This window comes from Canis lupus, chromosome 3 (assembly GCF_048164855.1).
Source record: "Canis lupus baileyi chromosome 3, mCanLup2.hap1, whole genome shotgun sequence".
Classification (NCBI taxonomy): domain Eukaryota; kingdom Metazoa; phylum Chordata; class Mammalia; order Carnivora; family Canidae; genus Canis; species Canis lupus.
The window spans coordinates 39,159,989-39,181,308 of record NC_132840.1 but is presented as its reverse complement, the minus strand read 5'-3'; the positions used below and the strand labels follow the sequence as shown (position 1 = coordinate 39,181,308).

At 40.2% G+C, this 21,320-nt stretch overlaps 1 protein-coding gene across 11 annotated transcripts in view; it reads left to right on the top strand.

Moving 5' to 3' along the window:
- The first annotated feature begins 7,398 nt into the window (after positions 1–7,398).
- The window catches only part of C3H1orf87 (chromosome 3 C1orf87 homolog), a 78,391-nt gene continuing 64,469 nt past the window's right edge, over positions 7,399–21,320 (top strand). For 8 of the 11 annotated variants that reach the window (XM_072820475.1, XM_072820481.1, XM_072820482.1 and 5 more), the window contains exons 1-2: positions 7,399–7,523; positions 8,497–8,696. In XM_072820475.1, the coding sequence (XP_072676576.1) occupies positions 8,590–8,696 (107 nt within the window). In that variant the 5' untranslated portion in view covers positions 7,399–7,523; positions 8,497–8,589. Of the gene's footprint in view, positions 7,524–8,496; positions 8,697–21,320 lie in introns of those variants that run through there. The other 3 variants (XM_072820473.1, XM_072820474.1, XM_072820480.1) reach the window with 3 other exon arrangements.

Below are 21,320 nucleotides of genomic sequence, written 5' to 3'. Positions count from 1 at the left end.
TAGAATCACACAGATATGAATTTGAACCATTGTTCTACCACTTATTTGCTACAAACCTTAGGCAAGTTATCCAACCTCCTATCTGGTTAATCTCTACCAGATTCCTATAGCTTTCTGGATACTAGCTTTTCTCCAGAGCTAAGGGCTTCTCCAACAATTCATGATTCTGCTATTACCTCCTTTTCCACCTGAGCAAAAATTTATTGGTTCAAATATCTCCTAACCCAAACTAGGCCAGCCATAATTTTCCCCTAGTAAATGGGACTAAGAAATTCTAGGTGTACTGGTCTCTTAACTAGAAATGATGTAAACCAATGAATTGTTATGGGTGACTTTCCTTCCTGTGGTCTTGCAATCAGAAAGCAGCAATATATACTAGAGAAAAGAATAAATGATGCTGATGCACAGAGAGGAGCAGAAATAAGGATTGGAAAAAGAGAATTCTCCTCAACGTTCCTGACTGTGTCCAAGGGCAGGTCATTTCTGCACTTGGGTTTCAGGACAAACACGCCTTTTACTAGAATTTGCGTTTGTGGGGTTTCTGCTCTTTACCACCAATACTCCTGTCTAATCCAGCACTCAAGACCAGATTCCTCATCAGCAGAACAAAGAATATATCCCTTATAGGATCGTTATTGAAATTAAATGAGTGCCTCCCTCAGTGACTGGCACATAGGAAATCTTAAATAAACAGAAGATGCTATCCTTTGTTAAATTGTGTTTACTTAACATTATCATTATTACCCTATTATAAATTGTCCAACATATATTTATGATCACATACTAGGTACCAGCACTGTGCTTAGAACTGGACCGAATACGGAGCACCTGGGTGGCTCAGTGGTTGAGTGTCTGCCTTCGGCTTCGGTCATGATCCCAGGGTCCAGGGATTGAGTTCTGCATCAGGCTCCCCCCTCAGGGGGCCTGCTTCTCCCTCTGCCTGTGTCTCTGCCTCTCTCCGTGTGTCTCTCATGAATAAATAAATAAAATCTTTTTTAAACAAAAAGAACTGGGCTGAATAACAAATAAGGTATAGTACTCAGCATCCACAGGAGCAACTCAGCAGGGGAGAAGGATATGGAAGCAGTAATCACATTGAAGAGGCACTGGTGTTAAGACTGCTGAAGAGAGCACACCTCCCTGCCTGGGGACATTGAGAATAGACAGCTTCACAGAGTTGGTAACATTCGACTTTATCTTCAAGTTAGAAACAGGGCCACAAGGAAGACATTTCAAGCCAACACAACCACCTCTGCAAAAGCATAAGGGCTAAAACTTATGGAAGCTTCAAGGAACTGCAGGTAATGTAGGGGCAGCTTCAGTTAATTAGGTGAGGAGAGGGGCGGAGGTGATGGAGGAGAGTAGAAAAGTGGGCAGGAACCAAATCAAGTGGGCAATAAAGGATGTACATGTTATATTAAGGAGGTAAGGCTAATGGCAACAAATTCTTACCAGATACCAAACACTGTTCTAAATATTTGTTATTTCCTTTAGACCTTCCATTATTGTAGGTATTGGTACTATCCATGAAGAAATAAAGTTACAGATTGCTAACTACCACCACACTAAGTGCAGAGCCAGGTTTGGAGCTCAAGCAGCCAAGGCTTGTATTGTGTTTTGATTCAAGTTGCTATAACAAAGATACCACAGATTAAACAGGATAAATAGCAACCATTCATTTCTCACAGTTCTGAAGTCTGGGAAGTCCTATATCTAGGATCCAGCCAATTCAGTTCTGAGACACAGCCTTTTCCTGGTTTGCAAAGGTCAGACTTACCCTCACAGAGCCAAGAGAGAAGGAGCACCAGTGCCTTCATTTCCTTATAAGGCCACTAATTGCAACACAAGGCCCCACCCTTATGATCTCACTTAAACCTAATTACCTCCCAAAGGCCCCACCTCAAATACCATCACACTGAGGATTAGGAATTCAGCATATGAAGTTTGGGGGGTGAGGCACAAACATTCAGTTGATAGCAAACTCTATCCCCGCCCCCAATTGATTTATTTTTTATTTTTTTATTTTTATTTTTTTTGTTTATTTATGATAGTCACAGAGAGAGAAAGAGAGAGAGAGGGGCAGAAACATAGGCAGAGGGAGAAGCAGGCCCCATGCACCGGGAGCCCGATGTGGGATTCGATCCCGGGTCTCCAGGATCGTGCCCTGGGCCAAAGGCAGGCGCCAAACCACTGCGCCACCCAGGGATCCCCCCGCCCCCAACTGAAACTCCAAACCCGAGTATCTTAAAATATGAGGTAATATGGAAATAGGGTGATTACACAGGTAATTAAATAAGATGAAGTTCTCCTGGAGTAGAGTAAGTCCAGGTGTGCACACAGGGAGACCATTATGTGAGCATAGAGGCTGAAGTCTACCAGTCAAGGAATACCAAATATTGGCAGTAAACCACCCAAAGCAAGGAGACACAAGCATGGAAAAGATTTTCCCTTATACCCTCAGAAGGCACCAACGTACTGATACCTTTTTGGATTTCTAGCTTCCAGAATTGTAAAATAATAAATGTTGGTTGTTTAATCCCCCCATTTTTTCATTTATTATGGTAACCCTAGTAAATTAGTGTACGGCCAAAAATTGGCCCATCTAATCAGTATGCTAATATGCTCTTGTTTCTCCAAAGCCATGAGAGAGGTTTTAAAAAGGAAAAGAAACCTGGCTGTGTTTGCATTCTGTTCTAAAATCAGCCCATCACTGCTCATCTTTTTAACTTGAAGTCCTCCATTAGTCATAAAGATCATTGGCTTGGGTCCTATATGTTTCTTGGGAGAAGAAAGCATAATGCCCCAAATTCTTTGCAATACAGCTTTTTTTTTTTTTTTTAAGATTTTACTTATTTCTTCATGAGAGACACAGAGAGAGAGAGAGAGGCAGAGTCACAGGCAGAGGGAGAAGCAGTCTCCCCTGGAGGGGTATCCCCAGACCCCAGGATCATGCCCTGAGCTGAAGGCAGATTCTCAACCACTGAGCCACCCAGGCACCCCAATACAGCTTAATTTAATGTCCGTATCTGACCCCTCTATTTTTGAACAAGACCTCAATGTAAAATCCTTCATTTTTATGGCTCTTTGATTAAACTTCAAAAAAGTGATGTTTATTTTTTAATTTTTAAAAAAAAATTTAAAAGATCTTATTTACTTAATTTAGGGGGGAGGGGCAGAGAGAGAAAGAGAGAATCTTAAACAGGCTGCACCGAGCATGGAGCTTGACACAGGGCCTTGAACTCATGACCCTGAGATCATGACCTGAGCCAAAATTAAGAGTCGGCTGCTCAACCAACTGAGCTACCCAGGTTCCCAAAAAGGCAGTGTTTTATTGCTTCCTATTTATAAAGTCATTCTACTTTGACTTGTATGAGCAAAAACAACATTGGAAATAATTTTTTTTTCTCTCCTTTTCCTTCCTGTATGTGGTGGTAAACATAAAATCATGAAATTTTAGGAGGGAGCATTCTTCAGTTCCTTATTATAGCTATTTATCTTTCTTTGGGGAAAGAAAGAGAGCCGACTCTGTCGGAAGATGTTTCTCTGGAATCTTTCTCTGGTGACTTGTAACCTAAAGCTGTTGAATTCAAGGAAAGTTTTAACCACAGTATTTTAATCTTCTGGAGACATTTATTATATAGCTTTTTATTTTACCTTGTTTAATATAAACCACTGGAGAGACATTTCCTGTTTGTGTTATTTCATAAACCAGAGTGTGAAATAGGAAATCCCAGATAAGAAAAGGCCACCCCTTCTTAAGAATTCTATCATAGAATCTGCATTCTCAAAGGGAACTAGAACCTTAAAACAGTGCCAATGAAAGCATTAACAATTAATAATAACAACAGTAATAATATAACAACAATGGCTAACTTCCACAAAGGAGGTATAGAGTAGTGGCTACAAAGGCGCTTCTAGAATCAGATATACCTTGATTTTTTTCGCGGCTCTGAGTCTTCCTACCTACATTCTCTCTGAGCAAGTTATCGTCTCTAAACCTCAGATTCCTCATCTCTAAAATGGGGATATTAAGTCCTTATTTCATAAGATGGTTGTAAAGATTAAATAAGATATCAAAGGAAAAGTTTTTAGCACAATGTCTAGCACATAATAAATATTCACTAAATGTTAGCTGCTATTGTTATGAACAAGAATACAATTTATAAAAGCTTATTACATGTCAGGGGCTCTCAGAATATTATCTCTAATCCTGATAGCAATCTTCAGAGTAATTATTGTCTTCACCTCAAAGATAAGTGAAATTGCTAATTCAAGGTCATTTGGCTAGGAAACAGCAAAGCAGAGGTTCCCTGGGGTCTGAAAAAATATATCGAATTTCAAATGAATAGCTTCAAACTGACAGAAGAGCTGCAGTGGAAAGCCTCCCTCTTATGTCATTGTGTTTCAAGTTGGCATTTATAAAATCTTTAAGTCAAGATAAGGTCAAAGGAGAGTCCTTATTAGAATATCTTACTTGATCAAAATTAATTTACTTCTTCAAGCTTTATCACAGAATTAACAATGAAACTTAAAATGCCATTGAATCAATTAGCTATACCCCACATATGAGCCATAGTAACCTGAAGTTTGAAAGTCTCTGCATTCCCCAGGACTCTTTGGGTAAAAGGTTAATGAAGCTCATCTCAAAATATCTTAAGAAAGGGAAATATTTCACTTCAATGTTTGGGAGTTCTAGAATCTTTCTAGCTTCAGGCATAGCTGGGTCCAGGCTCTTTGCTCCCATCCCCTCCCCATGCTGGCTCTATTTTCGGCTCTAATCTGGCTTGCTCCTTATTTGCTGAAAAGGTATTTATGTATTTACATAAACATCTGCCAACAGCCTCCATATCTTACCCTCACACTTTAGAGACCCCAACAGATAGAAGGCTTCGTTTTCACCCAACACCTATACATTGGTCATCAATAAGAATTCTGGCCTGGGCTCCCTGGGTGGCTCAGTGATTTGGTGCCTGCCTTTGGCCCAGGGCATGATCCTGGAGTCCTGGGATCGAGTCCCATGTTGGGCTCCCTGCATGGAGCCTGCGTCTCCCTCTGCCTGTGTTTCTGCCCCCACCCCCCCGTGTCTCTTATGAATAAATAAATAAAATCTTAAAAAAAAATTCTGGCCTACTTAAGCCATGGAGTGCAATCAGTTCTTTGAAGAAGTGGGTCCTTCAAGCATTGCATTTGTTTCCTATGGCTGCTGTCAATTATCACAAACTTGGCAGGTAATGACAATACAACTTTATTCTCTTGGAGTTTTGGAGGCCTGATGCCCAAAATCAGTCTCACTGGGCTAAAGTCAAGGAGTTAGCAGGGTCTTGGTCCTTCCAGAGCCTCTAGAGGAGAATTTTTTTTTCCTTTTCTAGCTTCTGGGGGCCACTTGCATTTCTTGGCCCAAATCCCTTCTTTAAATCATTCCAACCTCTTGCTTCTATGGTCATATCTCCTCCTTCCTCTTTGGTAGTCAAACATCCTTCTACCTCCCTCTTCCAAGGACACTTGCAATTATATTTAAGACCAACCTGGATAATCCAGGATAATCTCCCCATCTCAAGATTCTTAATCACATCTGCTACGTCTCTTTTGCCACAGAAGATAATATGAACAGATTTTAAGGATTAAGGCATGGATGTCTGGGGGAGGGGGGGGCTTTATTCAGCCTACCACAGACATGGTCCAGGAAGGTATGGCAACCAATGCAAACAGATAGTCAACTATCAGGCAAAGAAAGACACATTTTATAAAAGAGAGAAACCACAAATTATACAGAGAACAGAGAAACCATTTTCAGCTTCTGGGATCTGACTCGGCTTCACGACAGATAATTATAATAATGATGATAGCAAACATTTATATTTCTCATTATATGTCAGCCATTATCCTAAGCCATTACTCATATAACTCAATCTTTACAAAAAGTCATTCTTATTTTATAAAAGAAGAAACTGAGGCACAAAGATTTTAAGTGATTTGCCAAAGATCACTTTGAACTAGCACAGCTAGGATTTGAACCCAAGGTATCTGATTCCCAGGTACATACTGTTGACCATTTGAGATGGAACTTAAAGAATGGATTGCAGGTGGACACAATGAGCAAGCGGTGTACAAAAATTATAATTTTTTTGAACCTAAAAAAAAAAAGAGCAAACGGAAGGGTCTTATACAGAGAGAACAGAATGAATAAGGTACAGAGGCTGAAAAATAAAAGACAGATTCAGGTCAGTTAGTGTACTGGGTTGGATGGAGTATAGCAAGCCTGGGAGAAGTAGTGGGAGATCCACCTAGAGATCTAGCCTGAGGATAGGGCACAGAAGACTTTGAAACCACAGACAACCTCTATGGCTGATCAGAATCCTTTGAGACATTGGACTAGACGGGGCTTATCTAGTGTAGCTTAAGAGGACTGATCTAGTGACAATGTGAAGCTGGGCTGGAAGAATAAATAGGGAGCTGTCCCCTTTCCTCTACACCAAGGTACTTTGCATATCACAGAATGTGCCAGTGTGTCTTGCCCACGGGAGAGCAAGCCCTAGAGGGGAGCTGAGTGTATCACATCACATATGCAAGTAGGTGATATAGTAAACCACAAAACACAGTGCAGCCAGAGGGCAGGAGGCAGACCGTATGGATGCTGGGGTTGCTGCTGCTGGAAATAGTTAACACCATTTTGGAGTCAATTTGAAGTCTTTACCCATGCTTGCTGAAGTCTTCTAACATAATAAAAATTGCTGTTAATTCGGGAGGTGTAGGAGTATATTCAAATCGGGGATCTGTCAATTGCCTTGGTGGGGCCTTGGGTAATTACTCAACACCCCCAAGCCTTACTTTTTAAATCTTTATTAAATAAATAAAATTATGCTATTGGTCATTTTTAACTTATAGTAATAGTTGTCTGGCTCAAATGAGTGATCTGGCATAAAATTATTTTTTTATACTCTCATTTCATTTCATCCCCGACTTATCTTTACGTCTGTGTTATTACTCTTCCTCATTGTACAGATAAGGAAATTGAACCTCAGGGAAAAGAAGAGATTTATCCAAACCCATACAGTGGAAGGGGCTGGATTTAAACCTACAGGGGCAAGATTCCAACCACGTGCCAATCTCACCAAGGGAAATGAAGCTTAAGGGAAAGAGCAGGACATGCGTGGCAACACAGGTGAGCGAGATGAGCTAAAAAATAAAAAATAAATTAAAAATAAATTTAAAAAAGCTCAGAGATCTTGGAGAACCTCCAAAACACAGATTTGAGCACACTGCTACTCTTCTCCCGGCGCCCGCGGAGGAGGCCCCAGCCACCTGGACAGGGATGGAAACTTGGTCCCCCGCCCAGCAACAGCCTCTGCGTCCTTAGCAACCCGGGGGAACAGCCCCGCCCACGAGCCGGGCCCTGTGATTGGCCCGACTCCTGGGCTCCAATCGCCCGCCCTGCTCCCCGCAGGCCGCCGCGGGGCTCGATCCAGGGGAGAGCACTGACCGAGTACTCCTGAGCTGCCCGGGTGGGAAACGCTGCCTCGGCGGTAAGGCCAACCCTTCTGTTCTATCCCAAGAAAGGGCTCAGTACAGACACGCACCTGCTGGGAAGAGAAGGGACCCCACCATCACGAACTGTGGCCCTTGAAGTTTCCAGACTGCTTCCAAGAGGTTGCAGGTCCCGCTGGGTAGGGCTATCCTCTCCTAGCAGGTCTTTCTTTAGTGCGGACCACACGCTAAGTGAAGCTGGGGTACTGGGAAGAGCTGGTCTACTTCAGACCAGAATACTAGAAAAGGGGCTGGTTCCACTCGCTGTGTGAGCTTGGTCAAATGATACACCCTCTCTGGGCCTCGGTGTACCAATCTGTAAAGCCAGCATTTGGATTAGAATGATCTCTGAAGAGCTTTCAATCTGTGAGAGGCTCTGAAAGAAAGTGATCAGCCTGGGGCCAGGTTTATAGAACTTCTAAGTTGCCCTTGGCATCAAACCTGTGTAAACACCCAGTATTTATCTAGTACAGGATCTCAATTTCAGATTCGCTGGATTATTACAGAAACACGCATCAGCAAAAACAACAAAATTCCCTCTTTCCTATGTACAGCACTCTTTCAGATGCATTATCTTACTGGATTCCCTAAATCCCAGGAAGTAGAACTGGAATTATCCCGGTTTTGTAAAAAGGGAAACTGAGCATGAGAGCTGAATATAAGATCTTCATATACTAAAGCCCTGGTTTCCTCTCTGACCTCCAAAGAATCCAATCTGGTATCAGGAAGGTAGAGTTTCCAAATGGCTCAGTAGACCTGTTTTGCAAACCTCTTGAGTGGGATTCCCAGTTCTGCTAAATACTGATTCTATGCTACTGAGTAAATTACAGAACTACATATTGCCTGTTCTCTCAAAGTTAAAACAAGAATGATAATAGTAATTAAAAATATCTTACTCATGTCTTTATTAAGAATGTCAAGTGAGGTAAGACCAAATAGCATTTGGTCCTGCTATTGTTTTTGTTAATATAGACGAGGATGCTAAATTGACTAATGGGAAATCAAGAGGAAAAAAGAGTTACTTATTTTCCAACCCAAGTATTTTAAAGGACTTTGAGAAAAAGCATGTCTTCTGTTGGGAAGACTCCCCGTGGATCAGAAGCAATGTCTGAGACAGTGGTGAAAATCATTGGAAGCAAACACTTCCGGTACCTCTCGGAGAAGCCAAAGATGTAAGTTTACTGTTTGAAAAATATCTGCTTTGCTGGGAAGATAATGAAGTCTGGGGCTTTTTTTTTTTTTAATCTAGAAATTAACATTTTTAAACTGTTGTCCATGGAAAATAAAGTCATTAAAAAGTAATAGTAGAAGTAAAATAGTGTTGATAACTTCCATGCGCACTGTTTTCCTGATATTTTTCATCTTTTTAATTCCTCTTACTCTTTAATTACTTAGGCAGATTTTCCAAATAGATGAGGAATATAAGCATTGAGACATTTATAACTATTAATGGGGTATTGCTGCTGCTTCTCATCACGTTTGTAATCTACTACATGTAGTGATTTTGGGGAGGGAGGAGGAATAGTGTTAGTCAATTTGTTATGAATTAGAGGAGTGGGATTAATAATAAATCATAAATTATAAGATTTTTACTTACTCTTGTTTATAGTCTATACTCCTCCAAACAAAGACTTCTCAGAGAATAGCTAAGAGGTCTTTCTTTCTTCAAGCTCATCACAGTCACATTTGAGGGAGGACACTCAAGTATCTCTAAAATTCACCAGATACTTGGCACAGAAGGGTATGACTAGGTCTTCTTTCCAGTGTTCAGAAAAGAAAAAAGAGGCACTAGACCCGCCTTTCTTTTTTTTTTCTTGAAAGATTTTATTTATGTATTCATGAGAGACACAGACAGAGAAAGGCAGAGACATAAGCAGAGGTAGAAGTAGGTTCCCTGCAAGGAGCCCAATGAGAGATTCGATCCCAGGACCCCAGGATCATGACCTGAGCCAAAGGCAGACGCTTAGTCACTGAGCCACCCAGGTGTCCCTAGACCCACTTTTATTTATTTTTTATTTTTTTAAAATATTTTATTTATTCATGAGAGACACCCACACAGAGAGAGAGAGAGAGAGACGGGCAGAAGGAGAAGCAGGCTCCATGCAGGGAGCCTGACATGGAACTCGATCCTGGGACTCCAGGATCACTCCCTGGGCTGAAGGCAGGCGCTAAACCGCTGAGCCACCCGGGGATCCCAACCCACTTTTCATCTAGTAGTCATTCCATAAACAGCAGCAGTCAATAGTTGCCTTCCCCTCCTAAGAGCTTTTGCTTTTATTTCAGAAACCCACAGATCAAACAAATAGACAAACAGAAAAGACCTGGCCTCACAGAACATAGGTGCAGAAAGTAGTGGTTATAAAACCTGTCATCAGAAACAACTGGAAAATCCTTAAGAATAAAGATTTGGGGTCCAACCCAAGACCTACTGAATTAGAATCTCTGAAGATGAGGTTATCAGGATTAGGGAGCACAGGCCTTAGGAGGGCAAATTGGTTAAACTTCCCACCATCAGTACTGTCAGCCCAGAGAAATACCAAAGTGAGTGCTGTAATCAAGTAGTAATGTCTGTTCTGGCACAGGGGTCCTGCATCTGGGATCCCTACAGAGCTGAGAGATGTGAATTTGAATCCTGCCTCTGTGCCTTCCTGGCCTTTTGACATTAAGAAAGTTAATATCTCTGGCCTCAGATTCTCCTATCTCTCAAGTAAGGCTAAAACACATGGACCTAGGAGGGTTGTTGTGAAAACCAGATGAGAAAAAGTAGGCAAAACACCTTTCCAGTGCCTAGTAGTATATTCAACATGTTCAATCAGTGGTTCTGCTATTAGGACTAAACCATATCTTTCCAGGGATACAAGACATTTAATAAAAAAATCAAATCCCATTCTATGCAATGCTTGCAATCCCTTTTATATTCTATGTCTGAGAGGCAGTTTGCCTCTGTTTTGTAGATGAGAAAACTAAGATACTGTGATATAATCTTATAATAATCATAATTATAAGATCTCCTACCAAATGCTCATGGTTGGCAAGGAAAGTACTAGGATCAGTTTGGATGCCCTGCTCAGTTCTCCTCCCACCCAGAAGACGGTATTACTACTCTACTAATTCCATTCCCCTCTGGGGTTCTTTGTTTAGCCCCTTTCATTCCAAATCCCTTCTTTTTTCCAGGGGAATCATTGTCTAACATGTTCCTAAAGGGGATGCTAGGGGCGTGTCCTTGTCCTTTTATATAGGGAAAAATTCCTTTGTCTTATAAAAAGGTGCCTTTTATTTTTTCTCTTTATTCTTTTAACTTCACAGTCCAGGAAATACAAAAATACATTAGATTAGGTACATAAACTGTGAAATAAAAGACACAGTTGTTACTTCTATGACAACTGTGGGAAAAAAATGTTTAAAAAAATTAAGGTAGGTTGTTTTATTTCTGTTTTCTATGGGTTTGATATTACTGTTGCTGGAATGACATAGGACTACTAACATGCTTTGCTAAAATATTGCTATATTGTTCAAAAATAAGTGATTCTCAGAAGGATCACCATTATCAAGTCATATATGTCCCATAATCTGCCTCTGAAGCATTGTAGTTGGACTACATCTATAGCTTTCAGCCTGGGTCTCAAGAGGGCTTTTTCTTGGGGTGGAATCTGTTGAGTCCATTAGTAAAATATCTATGTAAGAAACGAGTTGAACGCCAAAAAGGGGAAGAAATCTCTAAAAAGAAAAATCACAAACTAATAATGGATGGAAAACAGAAATCTTCCTGTGTAAGCACATTTAGTTCAGATTTACTGTAGGATATGTGGAGAGGATGGAATGGTATGTCAGACCTGAATGTGATCTTCAAGGTGTAAAATCAGTGTATTAATTTTCTAGGGCTGCTGTATCAAAGTTCCACAAACTGAGTACCCTAGACAATACAGAAATGTATTGTCTCACAGTTCTGGAGGCTAGAAGTCTGAAATCAAGGTGTTGGTACAACTGTGCTCTGTCTGAGTCTGAAGCTACCCAGGAAGGAGAGCTTCTAGGTCTATCTCCCTGATTCTGGTAGTTCTGTGGCTCATGGTGCATAACCCATAAGATTCACATGGCAGTTTTCCTGTATATACGTCTGTGTACAAATTTCCCCTTTCTATAAGAACACCAGTCAATTGGATTAGGGGCCCTCCTATTCTAATATGACTTCAGTTTAACTAATTACATCTACAATCACCCTATTTCCAAATAGCTCTGAAGTCCTGGAGGTTAGGACTTTACCCTGTGGGCTCCTGTAACACCATTAAGGGACTGTTACGCTCTATGACCATTTCCTGTGCATTTTTGTCTCCTCCATTTAGCTGTAAATCCTGTGTGTACCACTGTACCCTCACCACTGAGTACAAAGTCTTATACACATTGAAAGCCTAATAAATGGCCTAGAGCACAATAGATGCCAAGAAAAATAAAGATCTAGAAAGACAATACTTGGTTGCTTTAAATCCATGTCTAAAGCCTATGTTGCTAAAGTAGCATTATATGTTACCATGGAACCCTGAGGGGTACTGTTTGATAGCTCATGGAGAGGAAGACAAGGCCAATGGACAGGAGACAAGTATTCCCATTTTTCTATAAGGAGATAAAAGTGTGTAATAAAACCACAAAACCTGAGGCCTGTGGGCAATCCCTGGTAAAACTGTAGGCCAAAGAATTAAATATATTAGTTGTGAAAACAAAACACGAAAGTGATGGTCACTAGGAGTTGGTTCATGTTGACTAAAACCAGATGATGCTAACATGGTGGTGACTGAACAATTAATGTCAACATGGCATATTGGAGGTGGGGAGGTTGAGAGGATCTATGTGACCCTGTTTTTAGTCAACAATATTTTTAAAGATTTTATTTACTTATTCATGAGAGACACAGAGAGAGAGAGAGGCAGGGACACAGAGGGAAGAGCAGGCTCCCTCCATAGAGCCCGATGTGGGACTCAATCCCAGGACCCTGGGATCATGATCTGAGTCAAAGGCAGTTGCTCAACCACTGAGCCACCCAAGTGCCCCAGTCAGCATTTTTTAATCCATAACTGAAGGAAGACAGATCACTTCAGGAAACATGTAGGTAGAAGAATGCTGGAATGCCTTGGCAGGGACGGTTTGAGCTAAAACTGACAAAATTAATCCAATGGAGATGGATGCAAAGTCTGTCTTTAGAGAGTACATGTAAATGCTTATATGGAATAAATGTTTGTGTTTTACTTGTGAAATAATAGAAAATATATCTATTGGTTTCTGCTCCCAATTCCTGGCACAGAATCCCTAAAACCCTTGCAGTTTCCTAACAGGTAAGAGCACCAGGTACATCTCTTGACCTAATATTTGGTCTTTGATCCTGGTTCCTGATACAAAGCTCCTAAATCCCTTGGGATTTCCTGGGTGATGAGATGTCTCTGTTCCCATGAGTATATTCTCAATGGGCTCTGGGCTGCTTCAGGATGGAGGCTGGTCACCAGAAGGACCAAGCCATGATTAAAAACTTTGAACTTAAAAAACAAAACAAAACAAACAAACAAAAAAACCTTTGAACTTTCAACCCTACCCTCCATCCTCTGAAAAAGGGGGAGGGGCTGGAGATTGAGTTTATGATTGAGCATAACTATATGATGAAGCCTCCCTAAAAATCTCAAAAGTATGGGGTTCAGATAATTTCCGGGTTGCTGCACATGTCTATGTGCTGGGAGGGTGGTGTGCCTGGAGAGGGCACAGATGTTCCACGCCCTTTCCCACCTACCTAGTCCTATGCATCCTTTCTATTTGGCCACTCCTAACATATTTTTTTATAATAAATTAGCAATCTGGTAAGTAAACTGTTTTCCTGAGTTCTATGAGCTGCTCTAGCAAATCAAACCTGAGAAGGGGGTTGTGAGAATCCAGATTTATACTGGGTCTATCAGAAATACAGGTTATAATAACCTGGACTTGGGATTGATGTCTGAAGGGGAGGGGACAGTCTTGTGGGACTGAGCCCTTAACCTGTAGGGTCTGTGCTCTAGGTAGGTAGCTTCAGAATTGAACTGAATTATAGGGATACCCAGCTGGTGTTGAAGAATTGCTTGGTATGGGGAAACCCACACACATTTGGTGTGGTAGTAGTAGAGAGTAGAGGATAAAATGGAGTGTTTTCCTCTTTACATTTCTGTTTGTGCTCAGCATGAGCTGAAAGTATCCACAGAGAGGGATGTGGGAGGCCCAATGTATTCAGAACTAACTGTGTATGCCACCTATGCAGTACTGTACTTTCTTCTGCACGCCACATTTTAGGAGGGACCCTGGCACACTAAAAGTGTGGGTGCTAAAGGTGTAGTATAATGGAAGATCTGGGGTGTGAAATGTGGCATAGGGGAACATTTCTAGAATCTGAAGATTGAGTTTTAAATAAAAGAGGACTTGAGTCCATTTCAAGAAATGCCTGTGAGTAGAGATGCTTCCAGTGAATAAAGTTGGCCTCTATAGTTCCTTCCAATGCCAAGAATCAATGACCCAAAGCAATTCATTCTACTGTTGGTAGAGTATTGTTAAGTACAGGGGAAGCTGGCTGCAAACTTTTATGGGAAAGGGTAGCGAATATCTGTAATAATGTGTGTTGATATTTATAGCTTAGAAGTACAAAGTTTTGGTATTTTCCCACATGATTATCTTGGAGTGCATCTTCTGTCATTTTTGATACCCCAAACCCCTTCTTCTTAATACATTATTTTTTTCCTTTCTTGAACTTTTAAAAAGTGCTAATTTTAACAGTTTTAGAAATTAATGCATATATGAAATTCCATCGACATCCTTTCCACAACATTAATTGAGTACTTAGTGAGTGTCAAGCCTTGAGAATACAGCAGTATACCTAAATTTCTAACGATGGGAGACACATGGCAAGCATCTGAGTAATGACTGTTCAAGTGAGCATAATGCCATGAGGAAAAATAGAGGAAGTCCTGAGGGTGTAATGGGTCACAGAGGGTGTTCCCAGAAGGCCTGTTTGAGCAAGCGGCATTTGAACTGAGACATGAGCCAGAATTCTCCAGTGAGAATTATCCATGGTTAGTTAGCAGTGAGCTGGCTGGGGTTGGCCCAACTTCATCCTGGTGGCCGTGGCTCGCCAGACTCCAACTTTCCATAAAACTAGTAGTTCTAGTTTCTTCTTCCTGCTCCTGTCTCAAAAGAAGAGGCTGCAACTTCCCACAGCTCTCCAAATATTAGACATCTGGCTCTCCCGGCAACTGCTAGACACAGCACCTGCTACAAACAGCACCTAAATTGACCACCTGGAGCCCAAGCAGATTTTTTGTGTTAGGCTGCCTTATGCACACTTCATAAGGAGTGACAGAACATGGCTTTCCAGTATAGTACCCAGAGATCAGGGCACCCACGTCACTACTGCTATCCTGCCCAGGAGGTTCAGGGTGTACCAATGACACTACAGGTGTTCACCATGATCCTGGCGCTTCCGCAGATGCCCAGAGCATAAACCATGCAAATCCCTGAGGAAAGAGCATTATGGGCAGAGGGAACAGCAAATAGAAAGCCTCCTGGCATATTTAGGGTGGAGCAAGGAAGCCAATGATGGTGTAGTAGAGTGAACAAGGGGAAGAGGGATAGGAAATGAGGTCAGAGAGGCCACCAGAGGCCATCACTGGCCCTGTGGGCCATGGTAGGAATTTAGGATTTGTTCTACGTAAAATGGAAAGGGATTGGAAAGTTGCAAGCACCAGAAGTCACAATCAAAAATTCTTTCTAAAGAATGGTTCTGACTACTCTGTGGAGAATAAATTGGGAGAGACATGGGTAAAAAAAGAGAACACCATTTAGGGAGTCATTATGGTAATCCATGCAGGAGATTGTAGCAATGACCAGTTATAGTCTCTATGTAAAACCTGGATAAAACTTTGTGATTTAAGAATTCAAGTACCTACTTACTCTTCATAAAAAAGAAATAACTGATCAGAATACCTCATCTTTGTCTTTTGCTTTGCTTGCTATGTAATCTACATACCTTAATATCCATGAACTCAGTCTTTCCTTAAAGCAGAGCAACATCAGAGCACACACTATTATGTCTACTTTCACAAGTTCAAAGCGATGGCGTATTATGTTAAAATCATACTTCTCTCATGTCTTTTTTACTACAGGAAGCTGTTTATTAATCTCCTACAATGGGTTGTTTATTATTTGGGTTGTTAATAATATTTGTTATTATTATTATTATTATTATTATTGGCACTGTGAGGAGTATAAAGAAGCATGAGATACTACTTTAGACCTATGCCTCTAGCACAAAGCATAAGCATAAAACTTTCAGTAAGAGTATATGGCATTATGTGAAAGCAGTGTTATAAAAAAGAATAGGTGCCTATCAATTCTAAATATTGTGGCTATTAGTTAAAAGTTGTTACTTTACCATTTGAAATTCTATATTAAAAAATAGAATAAAAAGTAAACGGGAAAAGCAAAACACTATTTACAACATACATAACAGGAGAAAAATTAATCCTCTTACTGTATAAAGAGCTCCTGCAAATCGATAAGAAAAGGACGAACAGCCCACTTTCATAAAACAGTAGAAGATGTAGATGGGAAAGTCAAAAAAGAAGAAATAAAAATAAACACTAAATATGTGTCTGATGAGGGTGGGGGAGATTCAGTCTGAATGGTACTAAAAAAATTAATCAGCAACGAAGCATTATTTTTACCAATAAAAATTAGAAATATTTTTTATAATGGAAATATCCAGGGTTGACAAGGATTTAGAAAAAAGAGTACTCATATGGTATTGGTTTTTAAGTATACTTATCATAAGCCTTAAAAGTGCACGTACTTTATGGTGATATAACTGGGTGTTATATGTAAGTGATGAATCCCTAAATTCTACTCCTGAAGCCAATATGTTAACTAGCTAGAATTTAAATAAAACCTTTAAAAAAGTGTATGTACTTTGCATAAGCTCTGTATCTATGAATCAATTCTGTAGAAACAACTGAAATCAATATTTTAATTAACTAAAATTTAAATAAAAACTTTTAAAAAGTGTGTATACTTTTGGCATAAGATCTCTATCTATGAATCAATCAATTCTGTAGAAACAATTATAGATGGATATATGGTTTGATTTCAGAAATTTACATAATAATGTACAAGCCCGGGTCCAGTAGAAAACAGCTTACATAATTCAGATTAGGATGATTCGAGAAGGGTTTGTTTAGAAGAGTAAGAGAAATCCAAGGTGTGGTGCACGAACCACTAGCAGAGGCAAAGTGTGACCAGCCCTCAGTCTGCGGAAATGGGAAGAGGGGAATGTCACTGAGGAGGGAAAACTCTGCCGCTCAGGGCACCTTGGGACATGTAGTGACCTCTGAGCAAGAAACTCAAGGAGCTTAGGGCAATGTTGTAGGGACAGAGCCATCTCCTGCCAGGGCTATGCTTTGGCCCAAACCAGCCACAATCAGAAGGCTTGAGAGCAGATCATTACTCCACACAGAGCAGCTTCCTGGGGTGAGGAAGAAGGCAAGGAGCTAGCAGCAAAGGAACACATCCAGTAGGGCAGCAATATTTAATTTAGTAGAAATTGTGGAACAGTAAATGTTCCACAATATAGGACTAGTTAAATAAACCCTTATAGGGATCCCTGGGTGGCGCAGCGGTTTAGCGCCTGCCTTTGGCCCAGGGCGCGATCCTGGAGACCCGGGATCGAATCCCACATCCGGCTCCCGGTGCATGGAGCCTGCTTCTCCCTCTGCCTGTGTCTCTGCCTCTCCCTCTGCCTGTGTCTCTGCCTCTCTCTCTCTCTGTGTGACTATCATAAATAAATAAAAATTAAAAAAATAAAAATAAATAAACTCTTGTACATGCATGCAGTGAAATACTCTTTAGACATTTCAGATGTCCTCACAGAGATAGAAGTATCCATGTGTAACAATATCTGCATTATACCGTGGACTGGAAATTCTTTTAAGAGATTATAAAATAATATAATCCTAGTTTGGTTTAAAAGCAAAACAAAACAAGTTCTGGTGTGCCTATCTGGAAATTTTCTATAAAGAGGTCATGTAATACCTTGCCACTTTGAGTTTAACCACTTATAATTTTGAGAAAGCACGGATTTATATTTGTATAGTACACTTTTTTTTAGAACTTAAATTTTTTAGAGTAGTTTGAGATTCACAGCAAAATCGAGAGGAAGGTACAGAGGTGCCACATCCACCCCTGCCCCGCACTTATTCAGGGTCTCCCCCGTTATCTACATCCTCCACCAGAACAATACATTTATTACAGTTGATGAACTCACATTGACACAGCATAATCATCTCAAGTCTATAGTTTACATTAGGGTTCACCCTTGGTGTCTTATAGTCTAAGAGTTTGGACAAATGTATAATGATATGTATCTGTTATCATAATATCATACAGAGTATTTTCTGTATGATATTGCCCTAAAAATCCCGTGCTCCATCTATTCATCCCTCTCTTCCTTCCCTATGGTACACTTTTTAAATCTACGACCTCCTGATACCCTGATTTAGTTCAACCTAATTAAACAAAATAACATAGCAAGAATTATTACTCCTCATTCCTATAGACCATGTGGATGTACCCAGAGGATGGTCCAGAGAGAGAACTGTTTGTGCTGCATCCTCTCACAATATGGACAGAAGTCCTGGCTCAGAAACTGTGCCTTAAAGTGCTGAGATAATTGGGGGAAAGGTGAGCCAGTTGCACAATCACTTTGCTTAGACTTGCAAAAGCAAAACAGGCTAGAAGGCAGTGCAAAGGACATTAAATTTCAAGCTGATAAAGGCTGGCTCAAAGATTTAAAAGCAGCATAGTCTGCAAAACTCCTGGGTAAAATCCACTTGAGGACATCATGATGAGACAATGCTTTGGGTTTTTTTTTTTTTCTGTAAAATTTTAAAAAGTAATTCTGAAGAATTCTGCTTAATCAGAGCAGATTTTGATACTAATTAATCTGCTTTATTTTTTTAAGTGGGTGATTTCTAGAACTTGTATTCACTGCTACTAGTAAATTGCAAGGTAGTCAGTTAGATTACATGATTTCTCTTTTTACCTATTTAAAGAAATTTTTCTCAGTTCTTGTGTACTACAAAACTGTGATCTTTTGAACTTTAGTTTTGCCTATAAAGAAAGTTCTGAGGTTCCAAATGAATGCATCCCTTCTGTACTCGGGTGATGAGGGAGGTGTTTAAAAAGGATGATAGTACTCTACCTTATGGCTAACACAAAATTACCGTTTGTCAAGGGTTGACTGAAAACCAGGTTCAGTGGTAAATATTTTATACATCTTATTTTGATAAGGATTATTTTTCTAACCCCACAGATAAGAAACTGAAAATTAGAGATGTGAAATAACGTGCCAAAGTCAAATCACATCTGCAGCTAGGGTTCAAAATCAGGTCCATGGAACAGATAGCTCATGTCCTCAACCACTATACTATACTGCTTATAACTATGCACAGATTTGGCACAATTATGAAAAAGACTTTCTTTTTCACTCTCTATGCTGCTGTTTCTCAAACTTTAGTGTACCTAGGAATCATCTGACGTTTGCTAAGGATACAAATTTTCTCGTCCTGTTTTCAGAAATTCCAATTCAATGAGCTCAGTGTTCTCCAAGTTTGTGTTTTATTATCCAGCACCCTGCATGATTATCACCCACCTTAGGTGGTCTGAAGTTCAAAGGTTAGAAATCACTGTCATTTTCTCCCAACACAAGCACTTCATCCAATCTGGAGTATTCTTCATTTTATAGGTAGTTCCTTTGTGAAAGAACATTCCAAAATGAAGTAAGCATTTCTAAGAGAATCACTCAAAACAGGAAGGAGAGGATATTGAGGAAGCAAGGCCTGTACACTGTCTCCTGTTTCAATATTTGAAACACCATGGACTTCTGACTTTTGTCAGTTGCAACTAAACAGTGCACCTCCGCCACCTCCTGGGACACATCCTCCTGCTTTGGACTGAAACAGATAACATATATTATCTACCAACTAAAGAGCCACTGTGTCTTACTTTAACTCTCTCAGCACCAGTCATAATTCCTTCACAACAAGTTATGTAATCTTGTGGGTTTTGCCTCTGGAAACCTGCACTCTCTGCTTATAATTTGGAGCACAGTTTCCATTTTGGTCAACTCTGAGGCACCTGCGTGGTTTAGTGGTTGAGCGTCTGCCTTTGGCCCAGGTCATGATCCCAGGGTTCTAGGATTGAGTCCTGCATGTCCCCCCACAGGGAGCATTGCTTCTCACTCTGCCTGTGTCTCTGCCTCTCTCTGTGTCTCTCATGAATAAATAAAATCTTAAAAAAAAAAAAAAAACTTTTTTTGGTCAACTTTGTGTCTCCAAGATTGCAATCCCTCAAGACCTCAAACAAATGCTTTTGGTTGCTTTCTAGCCTCTTTCTCTCAGCCAACACCTTCATGGAATCATTTCCACCTTTTCCTTAAGCAAATTTGGTTTGAAATTCCTCTATGATATTCTTTACGCATACTCTATTTTTTCAGTTATCACACTATTTTTCATAAATTTAAAGACAAAACAGTCCATTGGATGCCCAATATAACACTGACCAATGAGGTAGTAATGCATAGCTGAAAGACAAGTCAGATAGAAGAAAACATCCACCATGGTATAAATATGTTTCTCATGCTGTAGAAATGCATATAAGTGGAGAAAGAAGGATGCAGAAGAGTAGGTGTGTTGGGATATCATTTTCTAAAAGCTAAAAGTACATCATACAAAGAACAATTGTTGATTGGGTGGGTTACTAATTTTGTATATTAAATAACCCAGACAAGATGCCTTTATATATGTTCTTTTTTATTAACACTTTAAAAGAGAATAAAAATACTATTGTTTTAAACATTTTGTACATATGGGCATAAAAGTGAGGAGTAATGTGGAAAATGGGGTATATGCTTTAGAGCCACGTAGATCTGGCCATGAGTCTAAGATCTCTGTTTGCAAGATGGCCTGAGTAATGTACTTAACCTTCCTGATCATCATTTTTTCATCTGCACAATAGTGATAATCATACCTATTTTTCAGGATTATTAGGATAACATGAAAGAATTTATGTAAATGTGTATGTGGTGTCTGAGACATATAAGCATTTAAAATGTTAGCTCATAATTCCAATGACAAAGATATGATTCGGGCATAGGTTTGGGAGTTCAGCACTTTAAAAATCTTTCTGAAGACTAACTTTCTATGATAATAATACGAGGCACGGCTCTCTGGCATTTAAAAAAAAAAAAGAGAGAGAAAGAAAAAGGAAAAAAAAAAAAAAACCCCTCACACTTCGTCACAATAACATTTGCTACATTAGCACAGACTTCACATTTCAGCTTCCCCATGGAGTTTAGTGAGAGTTTCAGCTGCACCACCCTCCCCAGTCCCATTTTATATTTTTATTTTGTTGTTGTCTTTTTAAAAAAGGAAAGTCTGGTTGTGTTGATGATTATCTGCTATGACTTCCAAATAAGAACATGCTTTCATTTACTGAAATTAGATCCCCATTCACTGAGTTGGCACACTCAGGACTGTCTTCTCCAGAGGGTTGGAGCCCTGTTAGATGGCGCACAGTTGGAAATTGGTGGCACTGAGTCTCTGCCAAGGCTGGCAGACCTTTAAGATGGCATCTGGTGACCTTTCTGCTGAGCCCCCCTGGGTCCTCCATTTGAGATTTGATGTTCTCGGCAGGGGTGTAATCCAAATCAAATGTGAGATCTGGTGAGCTGGAGTTACATGGGAGGT